General features: G+C 47.5%; 1 protein-coding gene across 1 annotated transcript; it reads right to left on the bottom strand.

Moving 5' to 3' along the window:
- Positions 1-2491: 2491 nt before the first annotated feature.
- COMP (cartilage oligomeric matrix protein) lies at positions 2492-16762 on the bottom strand. The gene is made up of 19 exons (XM_065652829.1): positions 16517-16762; positions 14389-14474; positions 12201-12252; positions 10603-10775; positions 9218-9355; positions 8364-8441; positions 8089-8247; positions 7439-7543; positions 7155-7262; positions 6850-7009; positions 6139-6257; positions 5676-5728; positions 5135-5328; positions 4521-4699; positions 4299-4347; positions 3856-4052; positions 3550-3722; positions 3245-3384; positions 2492-3076 (listed from the first exon to the last, which is right to left on the bottom strand). Exons 1-19 carry the CDS (start codon positions 16590-16592, stop codon positions 3030-3032), a joined length of 2286 nt encoding a protein of 761 aa, XP_065508901.1. The 5' UTR covers positions 16593-16762; the 3' UTR covers positions 2492-3029.
- Positions 16763-17120: the final 358 nt, after the last annotated feature.

Genomic DNA, 17120 nt, shown 5'->3' with positions numbered 1-17120 from the left:
GACGCTTTAGATGCTTTTACTCCTTCATTTCGCCACCTTCAGCCTGTACCGACTTCCCGAGGCTGCTGCTTCGCTTTTGTCACATTTACAGACCGTATTTCCCCTTGGTGGCTGTTTGTATGTTCAGGCAAGAGTGATAAACCCATCAGCAGGAAAATTAATTGTGGGATTTGCAGGAGCCGCATTTGGGACTGGCCGATCTTCGGGATAAATCACATTTTTCTTGCCGTCCTCATTGCTTTAGTTTTTTAAGAAACGGGATCTGGGCACGCGCGGCAGCGCTTTGGTTTGACCTGGACGTGGTGGCGTTGAATTTGTCGCTGGTTCTAGTCCCCCTTATTGAGCTCTAACCAAAAAATCGTAATTTGAGCAGTCGCTCTGTTCCATGGGAACATTAATTATCTATTTCTACTAGTCTGTTTCTAAACTAACAGTTTTATCTGCGTGCAGCAGGGCCGGTGTGAGGATTCCTCCTGCCCAATATGACAGAGGCTTTGCTGCCATAGTGTATACCTGAGCTTGAGCTTTGCTTTAATTCCCGTTTTAGTGAGACCTGAGCTGAGTTTGCTGCTCAGGAACCTCCGGGAGGGGACGGAACGCGGGTTAACGCGGGTTCCTGTTCACGGGGCTTCTGCCCCTCTGAAAATTGTGCGGTTTTCTCTCTAGTTCCAGCCTCCTGCGGATAAAGCTTTAAAAACCTGTCGGAGGGTGCCCTGTTCTGCAAGTGAACTGCGTGGTTTTTTCATTGCGGGTGAGATTTTTAACTAGGAAAATGCGGATTAGAGGGAAATGTGCGTTCTGCCCCGGGAATGCGATTCTCTAGCAGCCGCAAATTGTGTTAAATCTGTGAAGTTGAGTCTGAGCCTTGTGCAGCTTCATCCGCCCGCAGATCTGCCCCTCAACCCGCAATACAAGTTTTTCTGTCGATAAGCTTCAATTGTCTGAGTGCAGTAACGGTGCAGGGGGAGCTCAGAGGTGTCGATTTGTCATTAATCTCGGCTCAGTTAATCTTGGCTCAATTAATCTTGGCTCATCTGTGCTGGCCGGGCTGGGTTTGGTTGCGGAGGAGCCGGAGCTGGTTCTGACACGACATCCCGTGGCCGGTGGGTTATTCAGTCCAACCCATTCATACTGTGGCTTAGGAAAAAACGATGAAAGTTCTGCATTTATAAACCTAATTTAAGACCTGGTTTCTGCAGCCGGAGTCGCGGAGTTGTCGGTTTTGCCCTCAAAAATGTTACCGGCTGCAACTCGCTCCTAAAAATGGAATTGAATTGCCCACCCCGAGGGCAAGTTTTTAATTGCACAAAATCTGCTCTGGCTGTTTATCGAGCAAGAGACACGAGCGCTTCTCAGCTGCCCTTACGCATCATGTCCGGTCGGAAAGGAAAATATTAAGCTTGGCTTAATTTTTGAATTCCTAGAATTTCTAAAAGACATTACGTATCGAAAAAATAAATAGGTAAAGCTTCTGTTCCTGCAGAGTAGGTGATGAATATAAAAGTTACATGATGTTATTTGTGGGGGACAGCGCTGGGGGGTAGCGGGTTTGCTTCAACAAAAGGGTCTTTATTGCCTGGATCCTGAACATTGTGGCATCAGCGTCGCCGCGCTCGGAAGGTCAAACTGCGTAGAAATGCAGATATTGTATCTCAGCTGTTCACTCATAACACAGGAGATCCTGAGGGTTGATTTGCGGGGAGGAATTAGAACTTTTAGGTGCTTTTTCTTCTTACCTTAGGGGAGCCCCGTCTGGGGCAGTTCGGTGTGTCCGTTTGATTTTAATCAAATTAACCACAGCTGCGTGTGGCAGCTCCTCTCACAGACTGGCAGCTAAAACCAACTTTATGTCGTTCATTGAGCTTGGGGGAAAAAAAAAGTCAGATTTATGCATTTTCAGAGGACAGTATAATATACTGTTCTTTACAAGCTAAACTTTTTCTATTAAAATGATTTGTGGATTATTTCACTGATATATGCAATCCTATATTCAGCTACAGCGTTGGTGGCACAGGAACTCTGGAAAAGTTGTCCCTGCGACATAAAAGTTTTATTTATTGTGTTTTTTCTATAGGTAAAGTGGAAAACTGAAGTTGGCTTTAAGTGTTTGCAATCTGAGAAATGATGTGAAAAAGCAGCTCAACTAAATGTACATTCTTTTCAATCTTTTTTTTTGTGTGAAGGCTTTTGTCTTTGTATCCTGGCATTATTTGTAAATGAAATGTAATAAAAGTTCAAATGTTTTTGTCTCTGGCTGCTTCGCTTTTTCTTACTTCTGTTTGTGGTACGTTTGCTTTTCAACCGAAGGTTTTAAATATTGGTGTTTTCGGTGCTCGTGGTTAGAAAGAACCAGCAAAATGGGATTATTTTGCTCAGCAAACTCCTCTGAAAACTCCAGAGGAAACTGCGGCCGTGCTGTCGCCTGCAGCTTTTGAGGGTTTCTCTGTTACACGTTCATATCAAGTGTTTCAGAAAAAAAAAAAACAACATGTACACAACCAAGGAGAAGTCTATTTATTACATTCCAGAGTATTTATTATCCAACATTCCAGAACAAAGATACTCTCCTTAAAGTGCCTTTTTTTTTCTTTTTTAAATGTTTTTGTGAGCAACTTTGTACAGAGGCTGCTCTCTGGGTCCTTTTCGGCCTAGTGCTGGGTTTGCTGTGCAGCAGGTCTTGAAAAGGAGAAGAACATTCACACTTGGAGCAGGGAAAGGATTCCTGGGACTCGGCCAACACTAAATTTACTCAATTCCAGCTACTCCAGGTAACTCCTCAGCACATCTTTATCCACACGGCGTAGAGAACGAGCGTTGACAGCAGCACAGGCTTCTGTCCACACTTGCTGTCTACGCCTCTGCCCTTCCAACAGGTTCTTGTAGCGTTTTAAAGAAAGTTGCCTTTGTAGAGAAGATGCCGGGGAACTGCAGTGGTGCGTTACTCACAGTTCTCACACCAGAGCGACGGTTGGGGCAGCTGAGCACGTTTTGGAAAGCGAGTCTGGCTGGACAGACGTTCGCATGAGAGGTTAGTCCTGCTGAACTCTGAACGTTTCATAGTCTTCTGGAATGGTGTCTGAAGAGGGCGAGATGAAAGAAAATAGAGATTAGAAGTAGAACTAGGAGTGAAAAATAGGATAAGCTACTGCATGACCTCCCGTTACAGATGCAAGAACAAATTATATTAACAACTTGAAAGCAAAATGGCAAAAATGTCCGTGTTTGACTTTGCAAACGAACTCACCATTGCAGCGGTAACGCAGGTTTGACCAAATAATGTTCTCCTGGGAGAAGCAGAAGACTCCGAGCCGTCCCCCTCGCATAGTCGTGTCGAGGACAACTCCAGTGTCTGCTACGACTTCAGGGCCTTCGTAGAACCGAGCTCTAGAAGAGAAGCAGCACGTGTAGGACACGAACGTGAGCCTGGTACACCCGTGCAGACGCCGTTCCTCAGACACTCTCCTTCCTCTTCACCACGGGGACGAGAGGCGCTTGTTTTGTGTGTCAAACTTCCTCTCAGCCACGCAAAGGGAATCATAAACCCCTCACCTGATGTACCCAACCTGAGGCCGGTGCTGCAGGAACCAGCGGTAGGACGTCTTGTCCTTCCAGCCGGAGTTGCGAGGGTCTTTCCAGAGCAGCTTCACCTGGTCCGTGGTGTCCCCCGTGTGCCACAGGGAATTGCGCAGATACTCGCCAGGGCCGGTTTTAGACTTCACCGCCTAACGCAGAGAACAGACAGGTCAAACGTGTGGATGAAGGACTGACCGAGCGCAGCTGCTGGCCCCTAGCAGCACAGCAAAGCAAAAGGCAAAAATCCACTACCCAAATTTCTTTTTTCAGCGGCTTTTTTACCTTCAGCTGAATTCCAGGTTCTGCTACTGCCCGGAAGGGGTTCGCCTGCCAGTACGTCTGTTCCATCTGCTTCCACATCACCACGTAGAAGCTGGAACTGTCCTGGTAGCCAAAGATGAAACCGGCGTAATCGTCATCTGTGGCAGTGTTGACGTGGAACGTGCCCTCAAAGTCCACTCCGTTGAACGCCGTGTAACCTGGAATTGGCAGGAAAACAAATACTCTGTTCTACAACAAAATGTAGACCCATTTCTTTCCAGATTCAGATGGGGCTGGTGGATTTTGCTAAGCCAAATCTGAAGACTCTGCCTACTACAGGAAATATTTTCCCAGGAGGTGGATGGAATCGTAAAGTACTGTCTGAAATACTTATAAAAGCTGTACCGAGAAGCACGCAGTTTGTCAGAGAGAATTTTCCAATAGGATAAAAAAAAGGGCCTCACCTACAGCCAGGCCAGGATCGCTGTTCATGGTCTGGACAATCTCCATGCCCTGAGAAAGGCGAATGTTGACTCGTTAGCACAGCTCCAAACGAACTAACTTGACTCTCGTTATGTGATCAGGAGAGGTACAGCAAGGGTGAGACTCCGGGATTAAGCCTGCAGAGTCTTTCAATTAAAACTGCGCCCAGTTTGGTCCAGGCTGGTTCTGGAGCAGGGTCCTACCTGGTTGAGGACAATCCAGTTGGGATCAATCTGCGCGTCACCCTCAGGGTCCAACACGACCGTCTGGAAAGCCCTGAAGTCGGTGAGCGTCACCTCGGCATTCTCCGGGCACACGTCGATTCTGTCGATCACCATGTCTCTGTCAAAGTCATCTTCACAGAGGTTCCCCACACCATCGCCTGCGAGCGGGACACAAGAAAAGGAGTAACGAGGTTTCATTAATTAATTTCTCCTACCCCTCGCACCTGAGGTTTGCTCAGCGAGCTCTTGGCTCGCACAGTAAAAGGTGGCCGCATCTGTGTGATGTTAAGACATGGTCAGAGCTCCAGCAAACTCGGCCTTTGTCAGTTGTAAAGAAACCCTGAGGCTTCCGCTCGCAGAGATGCTGTGAACAGAAGAAACACCTCAAGTTGTAGATACTTCTGGAAGGGAACTTCTCCCAAATCTCATCCTGATCTCAGGGTTACTGGAGATCTGAAAATGGTGTAAGACCATCTCAAGTTAGGACTAAGGAGAATTTGCTTCCTGCCTAATCTCTAGAGCCAAAGTGATCAGCGTTGGCCACCAGGAATGGGATCTCTCCTGCAGAGCTGACGCGCAGCTGCTTCTCTTACCATCCGAGTCTTCCTGGGCAGGGTTGGGGACGAGCCGGCAGTTGTCGGGGCCTGGAGGTCTCTCATCTGGGATCCCATCATTGTCATCATCATCGTCACATTCATCCCCCAGCCCGTCGTTGTCTGTGTCCACCTGGGAGCTGTTGGGCACCGTCGGGCAGTTGTCCCGCGTGTCTTGATGGCCGTCCCCATCGCTGGCGGAGAAAACGACAGGTCAAGGTTGTCTGCTGATGTGTGCTTTGAAAACCAACATGCAATGCCTTTCTAGGAGCCAGGATCCGCAGCAAGGACGGCAGTTGGGGATTTTAGCCTGGTGAAGTCTTAAAGCTGTTAGTGACACGAATAGAGGAGAAATATTCCGGCCAAACTGCCACTGGCAGGTTTTTCTGGGATCTAAAGAAAATTCCACTTCCCTTAAGTTCTGTCATTTTATGGGATAAGGCCAAGCCAGGTTGCCAGGGCGTTGCCAACATGCACCTTTTCCCCCTCCATCCCCAAGATTTCATGGAACCTAAGGATAATTTTTGCAGCAAGCTCTCACCTGTCCTGGTTGGTGTCACAAACATCTCCCACTAGATCGTGATCGGTATCTTTCTAGAAAAATCAAGGAATAATAATTTAAACTTTACATAGACCAAGAGGCAATAAAGAGAACAGAGAGGTGTTTGTCGGCCTCAGTGCCGTGGTCGCTGATTGAAAACAGAGCTGAGGGCAGCAGGAGAGCTTCTTCTGTCCAATTTATGAGTCACCCTGCTGAATTTGAGCAGCATTATTTCTAAACACAGATGAGTGGGGTGGGAAGAGAGAAGCCCAGAGTGCAACGTGTCCTCTCTGACTTGCTCTTCTCTACCCCAGGACGTTTGATCTCGAGGGACTGCGTTCTGTGCTGCACGTGGTGATGTTGGTGAGCGACCAGGCGTGCAGACCTCAGGCAGGTGACACAGCGTTGTCTCGAGTGAGAGAAAGGAACCCGTAAGATGGCAAAACCGGGAGCGTTTCCTGACCTGGTCTGGGTTACTGACGGTTGGGCAGCTGTCACACACGTCTCCTACTCCATCGCCATCACTGTCCTTTTGGTCCGGGTTGGGAACTCTTCGGCAGTTGTCCATCGGGTTTTTGATCCCTGTAAAACACACAGAGTCGACCCATCAGAGCAGCGGGGCCACTGAGGTCTACGCAGCAAAATCTCTCTTGGATGTAAGACATGGCAAAAATCTAGGAAGGCTGAGGTCATGTAACATCAACAATTTCAAATTTTGTGCACATTTTATGCACTTTTAATTTAAATTACATCCTAGCAGCTATGGAGGATGGAAGAGATCAGCAGCAACTGATCTTAAAATGTACTCCAGACATCTATAGAATTATAAAAATAAGTCAGGGTTAATCTTAGCTATTTGACATGGAAGATTTAGGCAGGGCTGTTTCAAGGCCCAAGACAGGATGGGACCAATCGAATTAGCAACCTGTGTGACTTCACTTTCCCCTTCTCCGTGGGAATACCCTGGATGCACTGGAAATACTCTGTAAATAAACATGTACATCTCAGGCCAGCAGCATTTATGATTTCTGGCTTTGTGCCCATCCGGAATTGAATCAGAGAATCATAGAATTGGGTTCTGCTCCTGTAAAGCTCCCGCCTCTGAAGGCTGGGACCTGCTATGAGGATCTCCAGCTGCCCTCAAGAGTTTTCACCTCGCTGAGGCTGCTCTTACCGTCTCCGTCCATGTCATCGTCACACTCATCTCCCCTCCCGTCGCCATCGATGTCCTGTTGATCGTTGTTCTTCACTTGGCGACAGTTGTCACACGCGTCACCGAAGTTGTCCTTGTCGGCGTTGCGCTGGTCAGCGTTGCGCGTGTACACGCAGTTGTCCTGCGGGAGAGAGGGACAGATTAAAAGGAAGCATTGATGGCTGTGACCTGCCCGTTCTTGAAATTCACGTGACAGGTGGAGGCAGTTGCTCTGCAGGACCTCTGGGTATGTTTAGATATGTCAGGGTAAAAATCAGAATCCAAACCTCAGCGTTTAATATCCCATCTCCGTCAGCGTCGTCATCACAAGCGTCTCCAATCCCATCCCTGTCTGCGTCCTCCTGGCCGGAGTTGGGGACAGTCATGCAGTTGTCCTACAAGAAAAGCAGCGAAGGGGCCGTTGCGAAGCTCCGCGTGTCATTTTGCCAGAGTTCTGAAGGTTGGGCTGGGTCTCACCAGCACCCAAGGCCTCAAATCAAATTGCCTAATTCTCCTTAGGCGTCCCTCCGAGAGGTCGTTCCCAGCAAAACACGAGGCAACAGCACCTCACCTTGCGGCATTTTTTGTCAGAGCAGCGCTGCTTCTCGTCGGGGACTCCATCGATGTCCGTGTCCTTCCCGCAGACGTAGCCGTTCCCTGCCCACCCCACCACGCACTGCAAGACAGTAGATCAACAAAATGAGGCTGCCAGCGAGTCCTCCGATGGCCGTTCTGCCTCCAAAAGCGAAGGCTTTACAGGAGAACCAGGACAAACCATTGCAAATCCAGGTACACAACGCTCTATGGGAAAAATATTGCCTGGAAGAAAACAGTTAGGCTCTAAAAAGCATTTTAAATAGCTCAGATACAAACTCTCTGCTTGTTCCTGAGATTATAAAGACAGATGCAGCAGCAGAATAGTTTGGCTCCAGCAAGTTGCGGAACAGCGCTTCTCCCTGCTCAGCTGCGTGCAGCGTTCCGTGACTCACAAATTTGCAGCACTTCAAGCAAAAAAAACCCAACTCAAACAACCGCGGATCTGAAGTGCCAGGAGCAGCCCAGTTCTCCAGAGAGCACCCAAAAGAGATCCTGTGGCAGCTCGGCTGTTGGGAGCGGGAAGGCGCGATCTCCAGGAGAGGGCAGTGGCAGACCCAGGAGAGCGAGCGCAGCGCCAGGGAAAGCGGAGCCAGCCCCAGGATGGCGCGGAGGTTTGGCCCTTACCACGCAGGAGATGGACCCGTCGCGCTCCACCACGCACTCGGCTTTCTCGTGGCACGGGCTGATCTCGCCATTGGGGCACCGTCTCGCTGACTGGCTCTTGCAGCCAGTGATTTGATCCCCGACAAAGCCGGGTTTACAAGCCCCGCACTTGTAGGATCCCTGCAAGAAAAAGCAAGAGGAAATTGATTATAACGTGAGTCCTGGATTGCCACAGCAAACAGAGGCCCCGGAGCCTGGGCAAGAGAGATCCACACATGCTTTCCGGTAATATTTACCCGTGTATTGATGCAGATGGAGTTTGGGACACAATTTCTGGCAGCGCCTGTCTCGCATTCGTTGATGTCAGTACAAACCTGCCCAGAAAAACCAAAGCAGACATTAACTTCACTCCTAAGCAGATACCACATCAGGTTACGGACTCAGGGCATCACTAGGTGTAAAGCAAAGCCCCTGACACACCTCACTAGGACCCCACAGCTCAAAGTTTTCCCCCAGACAAGCTTGAACCAGATCCCAGCACTAATCCTGAGCCCAGACGAGCTGTTCACCCTCTGCGGTCACCAGAGCTCTGAGCCCGGCGACAGAGCTCAGCGCTGAGCTGGAGAGCAGCTCCTCACTGGAACAGGGCAGAACAGAGTCCATGGAGCAGGAAGGTCAGAGGCTGCGTCCTGTGAGCAGCCAGCGGCTCGCTGAATAACACAAGCCACACGCCTGCCCTGCTTTGGGCAATGTATTCTTATAAAGCATACTAAGACTAGGTGTTTTTTCGTTTTTTTCACTTTAATCTGTCTGTAGCTGTAGGGGATGCAGGCAGAGGCAGCAGCTCTCTTGTGTCGTAGGAATGAAGGGTGTCCCAGGCTGGCTTCACAGCCACAAAGGCAGCTGACACGTAACATTTTGTCCAGCCTAAATTCAGCAGAGGTGAGGGCTCGGACGGAGGTTCCTTTGCTGCTGATGTGCCAGGACATCCGTGGCGAGTCCCTCACTGCACCAGTCTTCCCACCGCTAAACCCAGGAATCTGGGATTTCCCTCCCATTTCTTTAAGGGCTCCAAGAGCTTTGAATGACGATTACAGAGGGGAAAGAGTTAATGGCATCTGAAGGAGACAGAAATGTTCGTGGGCCTTACCTGTTTGTTGGCCCTGGCATAAGCCAGTCCAACCCCTTCGACCGTTTGGCCGGTGAAGCCGGGCGGGCAGGGATCGCAGCGGAACCCAGGGCTGGTGTTGATGCACTGGACTTTCGGGAAGCAGGGGTTTGCGTTGCACTGCAAACGAGAAAGAGGATTTCTGTGCGGCGGGCTCGCACGAGGCCAGCTGCGAGGCAGCTCTCAGAGCTGGGTGAGACCCAGCTATTGTACTTTTATTTTGAAAGAATAAACCAAAAACGCATAGAAGTTCCTGGCTTTCCTCGCAAGTGGAAAATGCAGCTTCCCCAGCTCAGTTGTTCTCCCAAGTTCCAGTATGTGCAGACAAGTAAAACAAATCAACTTTCAGGACTAATTCTTTTTAGGTGACATCAATTGCCCAGGCAAAGAGCTGGCTTCGCTTCCCACTTCCCTTCCTGGCCGTCTCTGAAGCCAGAGAACTGGATAATTTCTTACACTGGTTTTGAAAGACAACAACAGTTGTTTGTTTACTACTCTGGGAAGCGATTGTCTTTCCAAAACTGCTATTAATGCTTGCTTTATTTTCTCCAACACTCTTATTTTTACTGATTTTTTCTGCTCTGTCCTGGCAGATGCGTTACAGCAACAGAGCAGTTCCCACGTTTGGGTGACTAACGGATTATCATCAATCTCAAAATCTCTCATCAATCCTTTTAACCTCAGCGGGTTTTTAAATGAAACGCTATAGAGGTGACACGGCTTTGAAAGACAAGAGTTGCTGGGTGGACTAATCAGTGAGCACAGGACTATGGTTTGGAAACCACAGAACTAAGGAGTCTCAGGGATATGCAAAATTAACGGTTGAGTAAAGATCTGATACACACAGAGAGGAAACTTGATGGGATGCCACAAAAAAAAAATTAAATTAAAGAGTATCTGCCTAGCAAGGTTTGATTTAAAGGCAGAAGTAAAGCCATACGAGTAATGTGGTAAGATTTATTTTATAAAGGACTATTCGGGAAGCATTTGATTCTGTTCCACACATAATAAATCTTATCTCTAACAACTCAGCAGCCATTAGCTCAAAAGATCATAAAAGGGACTGTTCTGGTCTCCCAAACTCACCTTCCTGTGTGGTACAAACCAAAAGATTTATTTAGTTTGAGCCTCTGTATCTTTCAGAAAGAATTGCCTAGCCAGGGTGGTTGTAAACCCAACACAGAACAGAGCTTAAGGGAGGGTGAGATTTAGATTTCCTTCCCGCGAAATGATGTTTCTGTTGAATTTCAGCTTCTGTTGAATTTCAGCTCACAAGACTTTTCTTTACAACCACAAGACAAACCCGCACCACTCCAAGAAAAACCAGCCAGTTTTAGAACTTCCAGCCTGACCCGCTTGGTTTTTACCTCATTGATATCTGTGCAGTGGGTCCCGTTGCCCGAATAACCCGGGGGGCAGGGTCCGCAGCGGAACCCGGTGCCGGTCTCGGTGCAGGTCACTCCGGGGAAGCAGGAGTTGGGGAGGCATCTGTTAAACTGTGTCACGGTGATGACGGGGCCCGTGGCCTCGGTGTGCATGCCTGGGGGACAAGAGGGACGTTAAAAACAGAGCTGTCACTGCCCGTCCCCACACCAGCTTCCCTTCAAGTTTTAGGCCACATGCCAGGTTTTTGGCCTTATCCCCATGACCTGACCCACAGCACAAGAGAATTCGCAAAATTAATCTGCATGGGATGCAGAACTTCACTGAAGGCCAATTCAAAACTGGGAGTAAACTCTCCCAGAATCTAGAATTGTCACAAGTCTCCTACACCCACTACTGCAAAGTGGCAAGGACACGTTTTCCTCCCAGTTTCTCCAGCTTAAAAGCCCAACATAAAAAATGTGGAACAAAACAAAACAAAAACCAACACTCTACCACCACCAGCAACAAAATCTTCACTAAAAACAAGACCTCCTCTCTTCACTATTCTCTTTCTGAGAAATAATTAGAGAAGCACACGAGTGCTGTGAGTCACGTTGTTCAGTGCCTGACTAAAAGAGGCTCGAAATTCTGCAGTAAGGAATACGGGAGAAGAACTCGTGTAACGCAGAATAGCAAGTGGGGAAGGCAGAAATCAAGCGACAGAACGTTCAGGACAGCTTTATGAGCCAATTATTAAAACAATTGCTGTGGATTAATGCATTTCTGTGCTGCAGCTCCCCAAAGCTCGGGCTAATCTCTTCTCCAGCAGAACTCCAATCTCTCCAAATGCAGAAATGGTTACTGCTCCACCCTTGGAGCGTACTGGCAAATTATAGAGCATCTCCAGGAACCAGGCTTTCTGAAAGCCAGCTATACTGGAAACAAGTTCCAGTCTGTTAAAGAAAAAAACACATCATTTACTGGGGAGCAGAGGGTAGATTTATATGGGAAAATTTATGAGCCTGTTTCCTAAATCCTCTGTAAAGAGCCCCTTTGCTTGGCTGGTGGCGGCACTGGGATGGAGGGAACAGCAGAGCGAGGCCTCCTGGGGGTGACGTTCTCTTCAATTGCAGCTCAGCAGTGGCCAATTCCATCCCAGGGATCCCCCGTGTGTTCCCAGGCAATTCCACCATCGGCCAGGGGATCAGGAGACGGGCTTGGGCAGCTTTCCGCAGCCCAGTGCTGAGAAATACAGCGTGGTGTGTCACAAAACCATGAACAAAGCTTAGTTCAGAAATAGTGGAAGCGCAGGAAGGAAAGATGAGCATTTTAAGGCTACTTCTGCACCCTGTAATAGCTTCAGCTGCCATGGAACCATGAGAACAGCATGAACACCAGTCCATGTGTGCAGAATGTCGTGTTTAAAACCCCCAAATATCGCTAATATTGAGCGTTACTCTGTGACACTCAGGTTAATTGTGAAACACTCAGGTTAATTGTGAAACAAGCTCACAGGTGGCATTTTACTACTTGTTTGGACAAAGGGGTATGAGGGACTTGGAGGAGGCAGTTGAACACAGGACTCAGCTCCGTTACTCACCACAGGCATCGCACTCCATGACTGTGTTCTTCAGGAATGTTATCTCCTTAATCTATAAGAAAACAAGAATCACCACTTAGCCAAAGGCTGAGTTTTGCTCCCACACAAACCAACAGCCCCAGTGCCAGAAACCAGGGTGGCTGAGACTGCACAGCTGCTCACAAACAAATCCACTCTTACCCCAAAGTCCGCGTTGCAGGTTTGTATTCCCTGCTGTCAGTCACTCCCTACTGCAGTGTTTCCATAGGCTAACTTGATAATATTGTTCTATTGCAGATGCAAGAAACACTTGAATACACAGAAACAAGCGTCATAAGGAAAGAGGAATCTGCTTTCTTTGGGTTTTCTGCTGTAGAAGAGGCTGAGCAGCAGTCCTAGCGTCCTGCTTCACCTGCAGCCTGGGTACTGCAGGGGTCAGGGCAGGAGGAGGTTCCTCTCTGAGCCATTTTTGCAGATACAGGAATAATCTCTGAGGTTGCTGATGCCACTCGGGCCCTAACGCCCTTGCCATGAGGAAATTTAGAATCTATTTAAGAAAGCTCCTCCCTCCAGACTTTGTCTGACCTCCTCTAGGCTGCTGTTCCTTCAAGCTTGCTTCAGCAAAGAAAGAATCAGTGCGAAGTTCCTTTGGTGAACAGAGGAATACGGGCAGGCACAGGGAAGCATGTCAGTCCCAGGCCAACATTTACACAGCTCTCCAGCACCTCAGCAACCCCAGCAGAGTCCTGTCCTGCAAAAGCCTTACTGGCCATCTACAGCTGCTGCTCAGAACTGCACTTCCACACCCTGTGCGCTTTGTGTTTCCACTATTAAGTCATTTCACTTTGACAAAAGCTCCTACCCACGTCTCTTTGCCAGCTCCCAGGTTGAAGAGCAAGTTTTCATTCTGTGTTAGATTCTCTCCTCCCTCCACCACAGCCTGGGGTCACATATTTTGAATAGTTAATGCAGAGACAGATCTAATCCCCACAACATCTGCCATTACAAATGAGTGACAGAGAGCAGAGGGGAGAATTCGGAGCACGGCTAACGAGTATCGGCGATTCCTTTGTGCCAAGAATCCTTCAGCCTTTGTCTCAGGAGGGCAGATCTGGCCTTTTATTGTTATGCCTTTTGCGATCCTTATTGCCAACATCCCGAGATGCTGAATCAAGGAAAAGTACATTTTAGGAAGAAATTACGAACCGCCACCTTGGCTCTCCAGTGATATATGCAAGTTTGTTTTTTTGAGTTTTCTTGAAAGTGCTGTTGAGAAAAAGGCCACGGATTAAAAAAAAAAAAACAAGAAGGAGGTGGCGAGAGAAAAAGAACAAACTAAAAACCTGTATGGAGAAGCAGCGCTGAGCTGGAAGCGAACATTGGAAATCATCGCTCGAGGCTGCCAGGAACCATGTCTGACCTGATTCCTAGTAAACACTGGGTATTTATGCAGCAGCCTGAAATGTGAGAGTAGCTCAACGCAACAGATGTTTTTGCAGATTAGAGGCCGCCCAGTTTGCACTGGCACAGAGACCCGTCTGCCATTCCAATTATCTGGCAGGCAGAGGCTGCTGCCCTCAGCTCCCGCAGTGGGTGAAGGGAGAACAGAACCTTTTTCTATACTTTAAAGTGTTGAGCAGACAAACCACCATCCCCTCGTTAAAACGGGAAAAGATCTAAGCACCCAAGAAGCTCCAAATTCCCCGAGAAACGACTGGAGCCAGAAAGGCTTAGGATTAAAACAACAAGAGGAAAGAGTGAATACAGAGCTTGTTTAGGCTCCATACGACTTCCCTTTCCAGGACCCTAATGGATGGCTGAAAGGTCTCCGCCATCTTCCAAGTTTGGACTCTCTACTGATTTCACACGCCCACAAAACCAAGGAAAAAGTGACTTGTTTTTCCACTTAAATATATACCCACTCTGTGTGTGTGCCTTTTTTTTTTTTCTAGGCGTTCATTATGTACGCTGTTTTTCAGCAGCCGTGGTTCTAAGCAGCAGGTTTTGGAATTCAAAGGAATCCACTTTGTGTCAGAATTACGGATCTGATTGTGAGACCACCTCTTGATCCTGGTTTCCAGAGCAATAATTCTAATGCTCAGTTCACCTAAAGTGCCCCTAAATTCCAGAACTCAGCACGTAAGGCAGAGGACTCAGCGATCTCTCTCGTGCAGCATAATGTAAGGAATTAGATCCCTTTCTCACTTACCTGCTGTTTCAACAAGTCTCGAACTTCCATTAGCACACGGTTAGTTTCTCTCATCTCTTCCAGCATTTCTGGCCCAACTTCACCTCCTAAAAAAGCCAAAGTGGTTGGGAAAAAAAACACAGAAGAGCCATTAGCAGCACAAACCAACTGATATTATTAATTTCAGCTTAATATTCAAGACCCAGACTCCTCCGCACCAGTCGCTGCCTGTTCCTAACTAGAAGCTTGCTGGAATTAATGGAGATTTGCACATGGGGTAGAATTTGCTCTGGGCAGGACAGTGATAATCAGCTTTGCCTGTCCAGTAGGTACCAGTTACCCCTCAGCAAACCAACTGGCCGGGCAGTCTGGCACTGTGGTCGCTGTTCATCTGGCGCAGCCTCCGCAGTTCACACATAGGAAGGTTTTGCTGCCAAAAGAAGCAAATTAATAATTCAGCGCTGGGGAAGCTGCTGCGAAGGGCACCGCTCAGGGAAGGCTCTTCGCTGGGTCTCTCGCAAACGTGCTGCCAAGCACCAACCGTGGAAAACAGGCACATCGGCCGTCGCCTCGCCTGTTCTCGTGGCACAGGCTTTTTTTCTTGCCGGAGACAGGTTCTTTTTGGGGAGTGGGAATTTCAAACTGGCGTGTGGCAGCTTTGGGACACAAAGGACACATCTGCTCATCCACGCAACATTGCAAAATCCCATTTAAGCTACGCTGAACAGAGGATATAAATCATCTTACAATGTCATCTAGGGCAGATTAACATGACTTTTCCTTCCCATCTGTAGAGTCCAGGCTTGCTTAGTCCTCTGAGACATGCTAAAAATCTGATCTATACTCTAGCTTCACTCAACAAGAATGAATGGAAGCAGCTCATTGTTTCTAGAATTATGTAAGTTTTAAGAAAACCTGAACCATTTAAAAACAATTGGACACCAAGTTCAGGTCTGGTATCCTCCTGTCTGCCGTGAGAAAGTACAAGCTCATTCCTCTAGTTTTTTCCAGATTAATCGATCCTCTCACAGAAGTCACAGCTTGCCTACAGTGCAAGCAAACCTTTGTGAAGAAAGGGGAAAATGAGCTGGGATTTGGGCTCTGCCCCCTCAAACATGAAGAATTTGCCAGTGCCACACACAGGGTGTGAACCCGGGCTACTGATTTAGGACAACTCGGGCATTCTCGTGTGACAAATGAGCCCGAAAGCCTCGCGGGTCTTCCCGCACAGAACCAAGAGGACTTTGTGTGAATATTTGTAACCTCTCCAAAACATTTTGGTTTGGGAACTAAATTGCAAGTACCACAAATGTGTCATTCTAAGACAGAAAGACTGAATTAAGTGATGTTTCTTATTTTCTCGAAGACAGGGAGCTTGCACATAGTTTCTAACTTCAAAGAGAGGTTTTGAATAAGCTCTGCACAAAGGCTTCAGGCAGCTTCTGCTATTCCTGGGGAAAATTTTCCATCCTTAGTAGCATGATGTAATTTCAAATAAAAGTTTGGGGGTTTTTTATTAATATTCAAATTCACAATAACAATCTGACCACTCAGGAGTGATTTCCAAAGGAAATCTATGCACTCGCAGACATTCCCATGACTTCTCCTGGACTCGTTCTGTCTCCATGAGCACACGCCGGAATCTCTAGGACAGTCGGAGCTCCCAGATCCTCTTTCAGCTGAGGATTCAGAGAAGTGGAACTTTGGTAACGAATTCTGCATGACTACGCTCCTAAAAGTCAGGGATTCCCCAGCTCCGTGTGCACAGCAGAGAGAATATCCACAGGACATTCTGTATGACCTGTTTTTTTAACCTCAATCACATGCAAAATGCAGATTCATGTGAAGCGTCTCTTGTAGGTCATCACAAAACACAACACAATTTCCAGCTGCCCCGGAATAAATGGTTTTCTTTAAAAAAACTTCACTACTTAGGAGGGGAACTGGGAAAAAAAAAATCTAAGACTGAACATTGAGACAGTTAAGCTTCAAGTTTCATATGAAACTACAAAATCCCTCAACACTGGGATTCAGTAGATGCAGTTGCACTATTACCTTCTGCCTCACTCCCTCCAGCAAAATAGAATTTTCATAAGAGTCTAGAAAGCATATGAGCCCAGAAAATATAGAGATAATTAAAGTTACTTACCTATTCTTCTCTGCTGACATGATGAAAAAGGACAGGAGAGGCAGAGGAGAAAAACAAAGGCTAGAGCTGCAATCATCTTGGACTCTCCAGGCAGTGTGGATGTCCCGGCTTCTCTTGCAACGGATTTTTAACCTGCAGGTTCGCCTCTGCTCCCCATTAGTGTCTGTGGTTTGCTATTTATGAAGTTGCATTCCTTCCTCTGAAGTTCTTATTCTCTGATGCTGGACGAGGGGTGGACGTCATTTCTGGCTGCTAGTCCACAGAGAACGTTACAAAAGTAAACAATATGAGAAACTCATCAGGAGAGTAGTTTAAATTTTTTTTTTTTTTTAGACCAGTTTGCACCAAAATAGGTCAGAAAATTCCAGAATTCAATGGATTCTTTTTGGATTTTTTTTTTTTTCTTCTTCATGGACACAGGATAGGCAGATGATTCATAGCCCTATCCCTCACAGATTTTCCTTCTACAACTGCTCACAAGATCACAAAAGCGACATCTGGACTTCACTAGAGTTTCAGAAAAGGCTCTTGAAACTCCCAAAAGACAGTTTCACCACTCACACTCGGGGCAGAATTATTGAATCATCTTCCAGCTCCAAAGAGG

The sequence above is a fragment of the Caloenas nicobarica genome, chromosome 27, assembly GCF_036013445.1.
Source record: "Caloenas nicobarica isolate bCalNic1 chromosome 27, bCalNic1.hap1, whole genome shotgun sequence".
Lineage (NCBI taxonomy): Eukaryota > Metazoa > Chordata > Aves > Columbiformes > Columbidae > Caloenas > Caloenas nicobarica.
Note: the sequence above shows the minus strand (reverse complement) of the source record. Positions and strands in the feature narration are given on the sequence as shown.

Coding starts and splice junctions, on each gene's coding strand:
- COMP (XM_065652829.1), bottom strand. CDS start 16,592: ATGATTGCAGCTCTAGCCTTTGTTTTTCTCCTCTGCCTCTCCTGTCCT. Junction 7,544..8,088: donor ACGGGTCCATCTCCTGCGTG/GTAAGGGCCAAA, acceptor ACTGTCTTGCAG/TGCGTGGTGGGGTGGGCAGG. Junction 3,385..3,549: donor CCTCAGGTTGGGTACATCAG/GTGAGGGGTTTA, acceptor CTTCTCTTCTAG/AGCTCGGTTCTACGAAGGCC.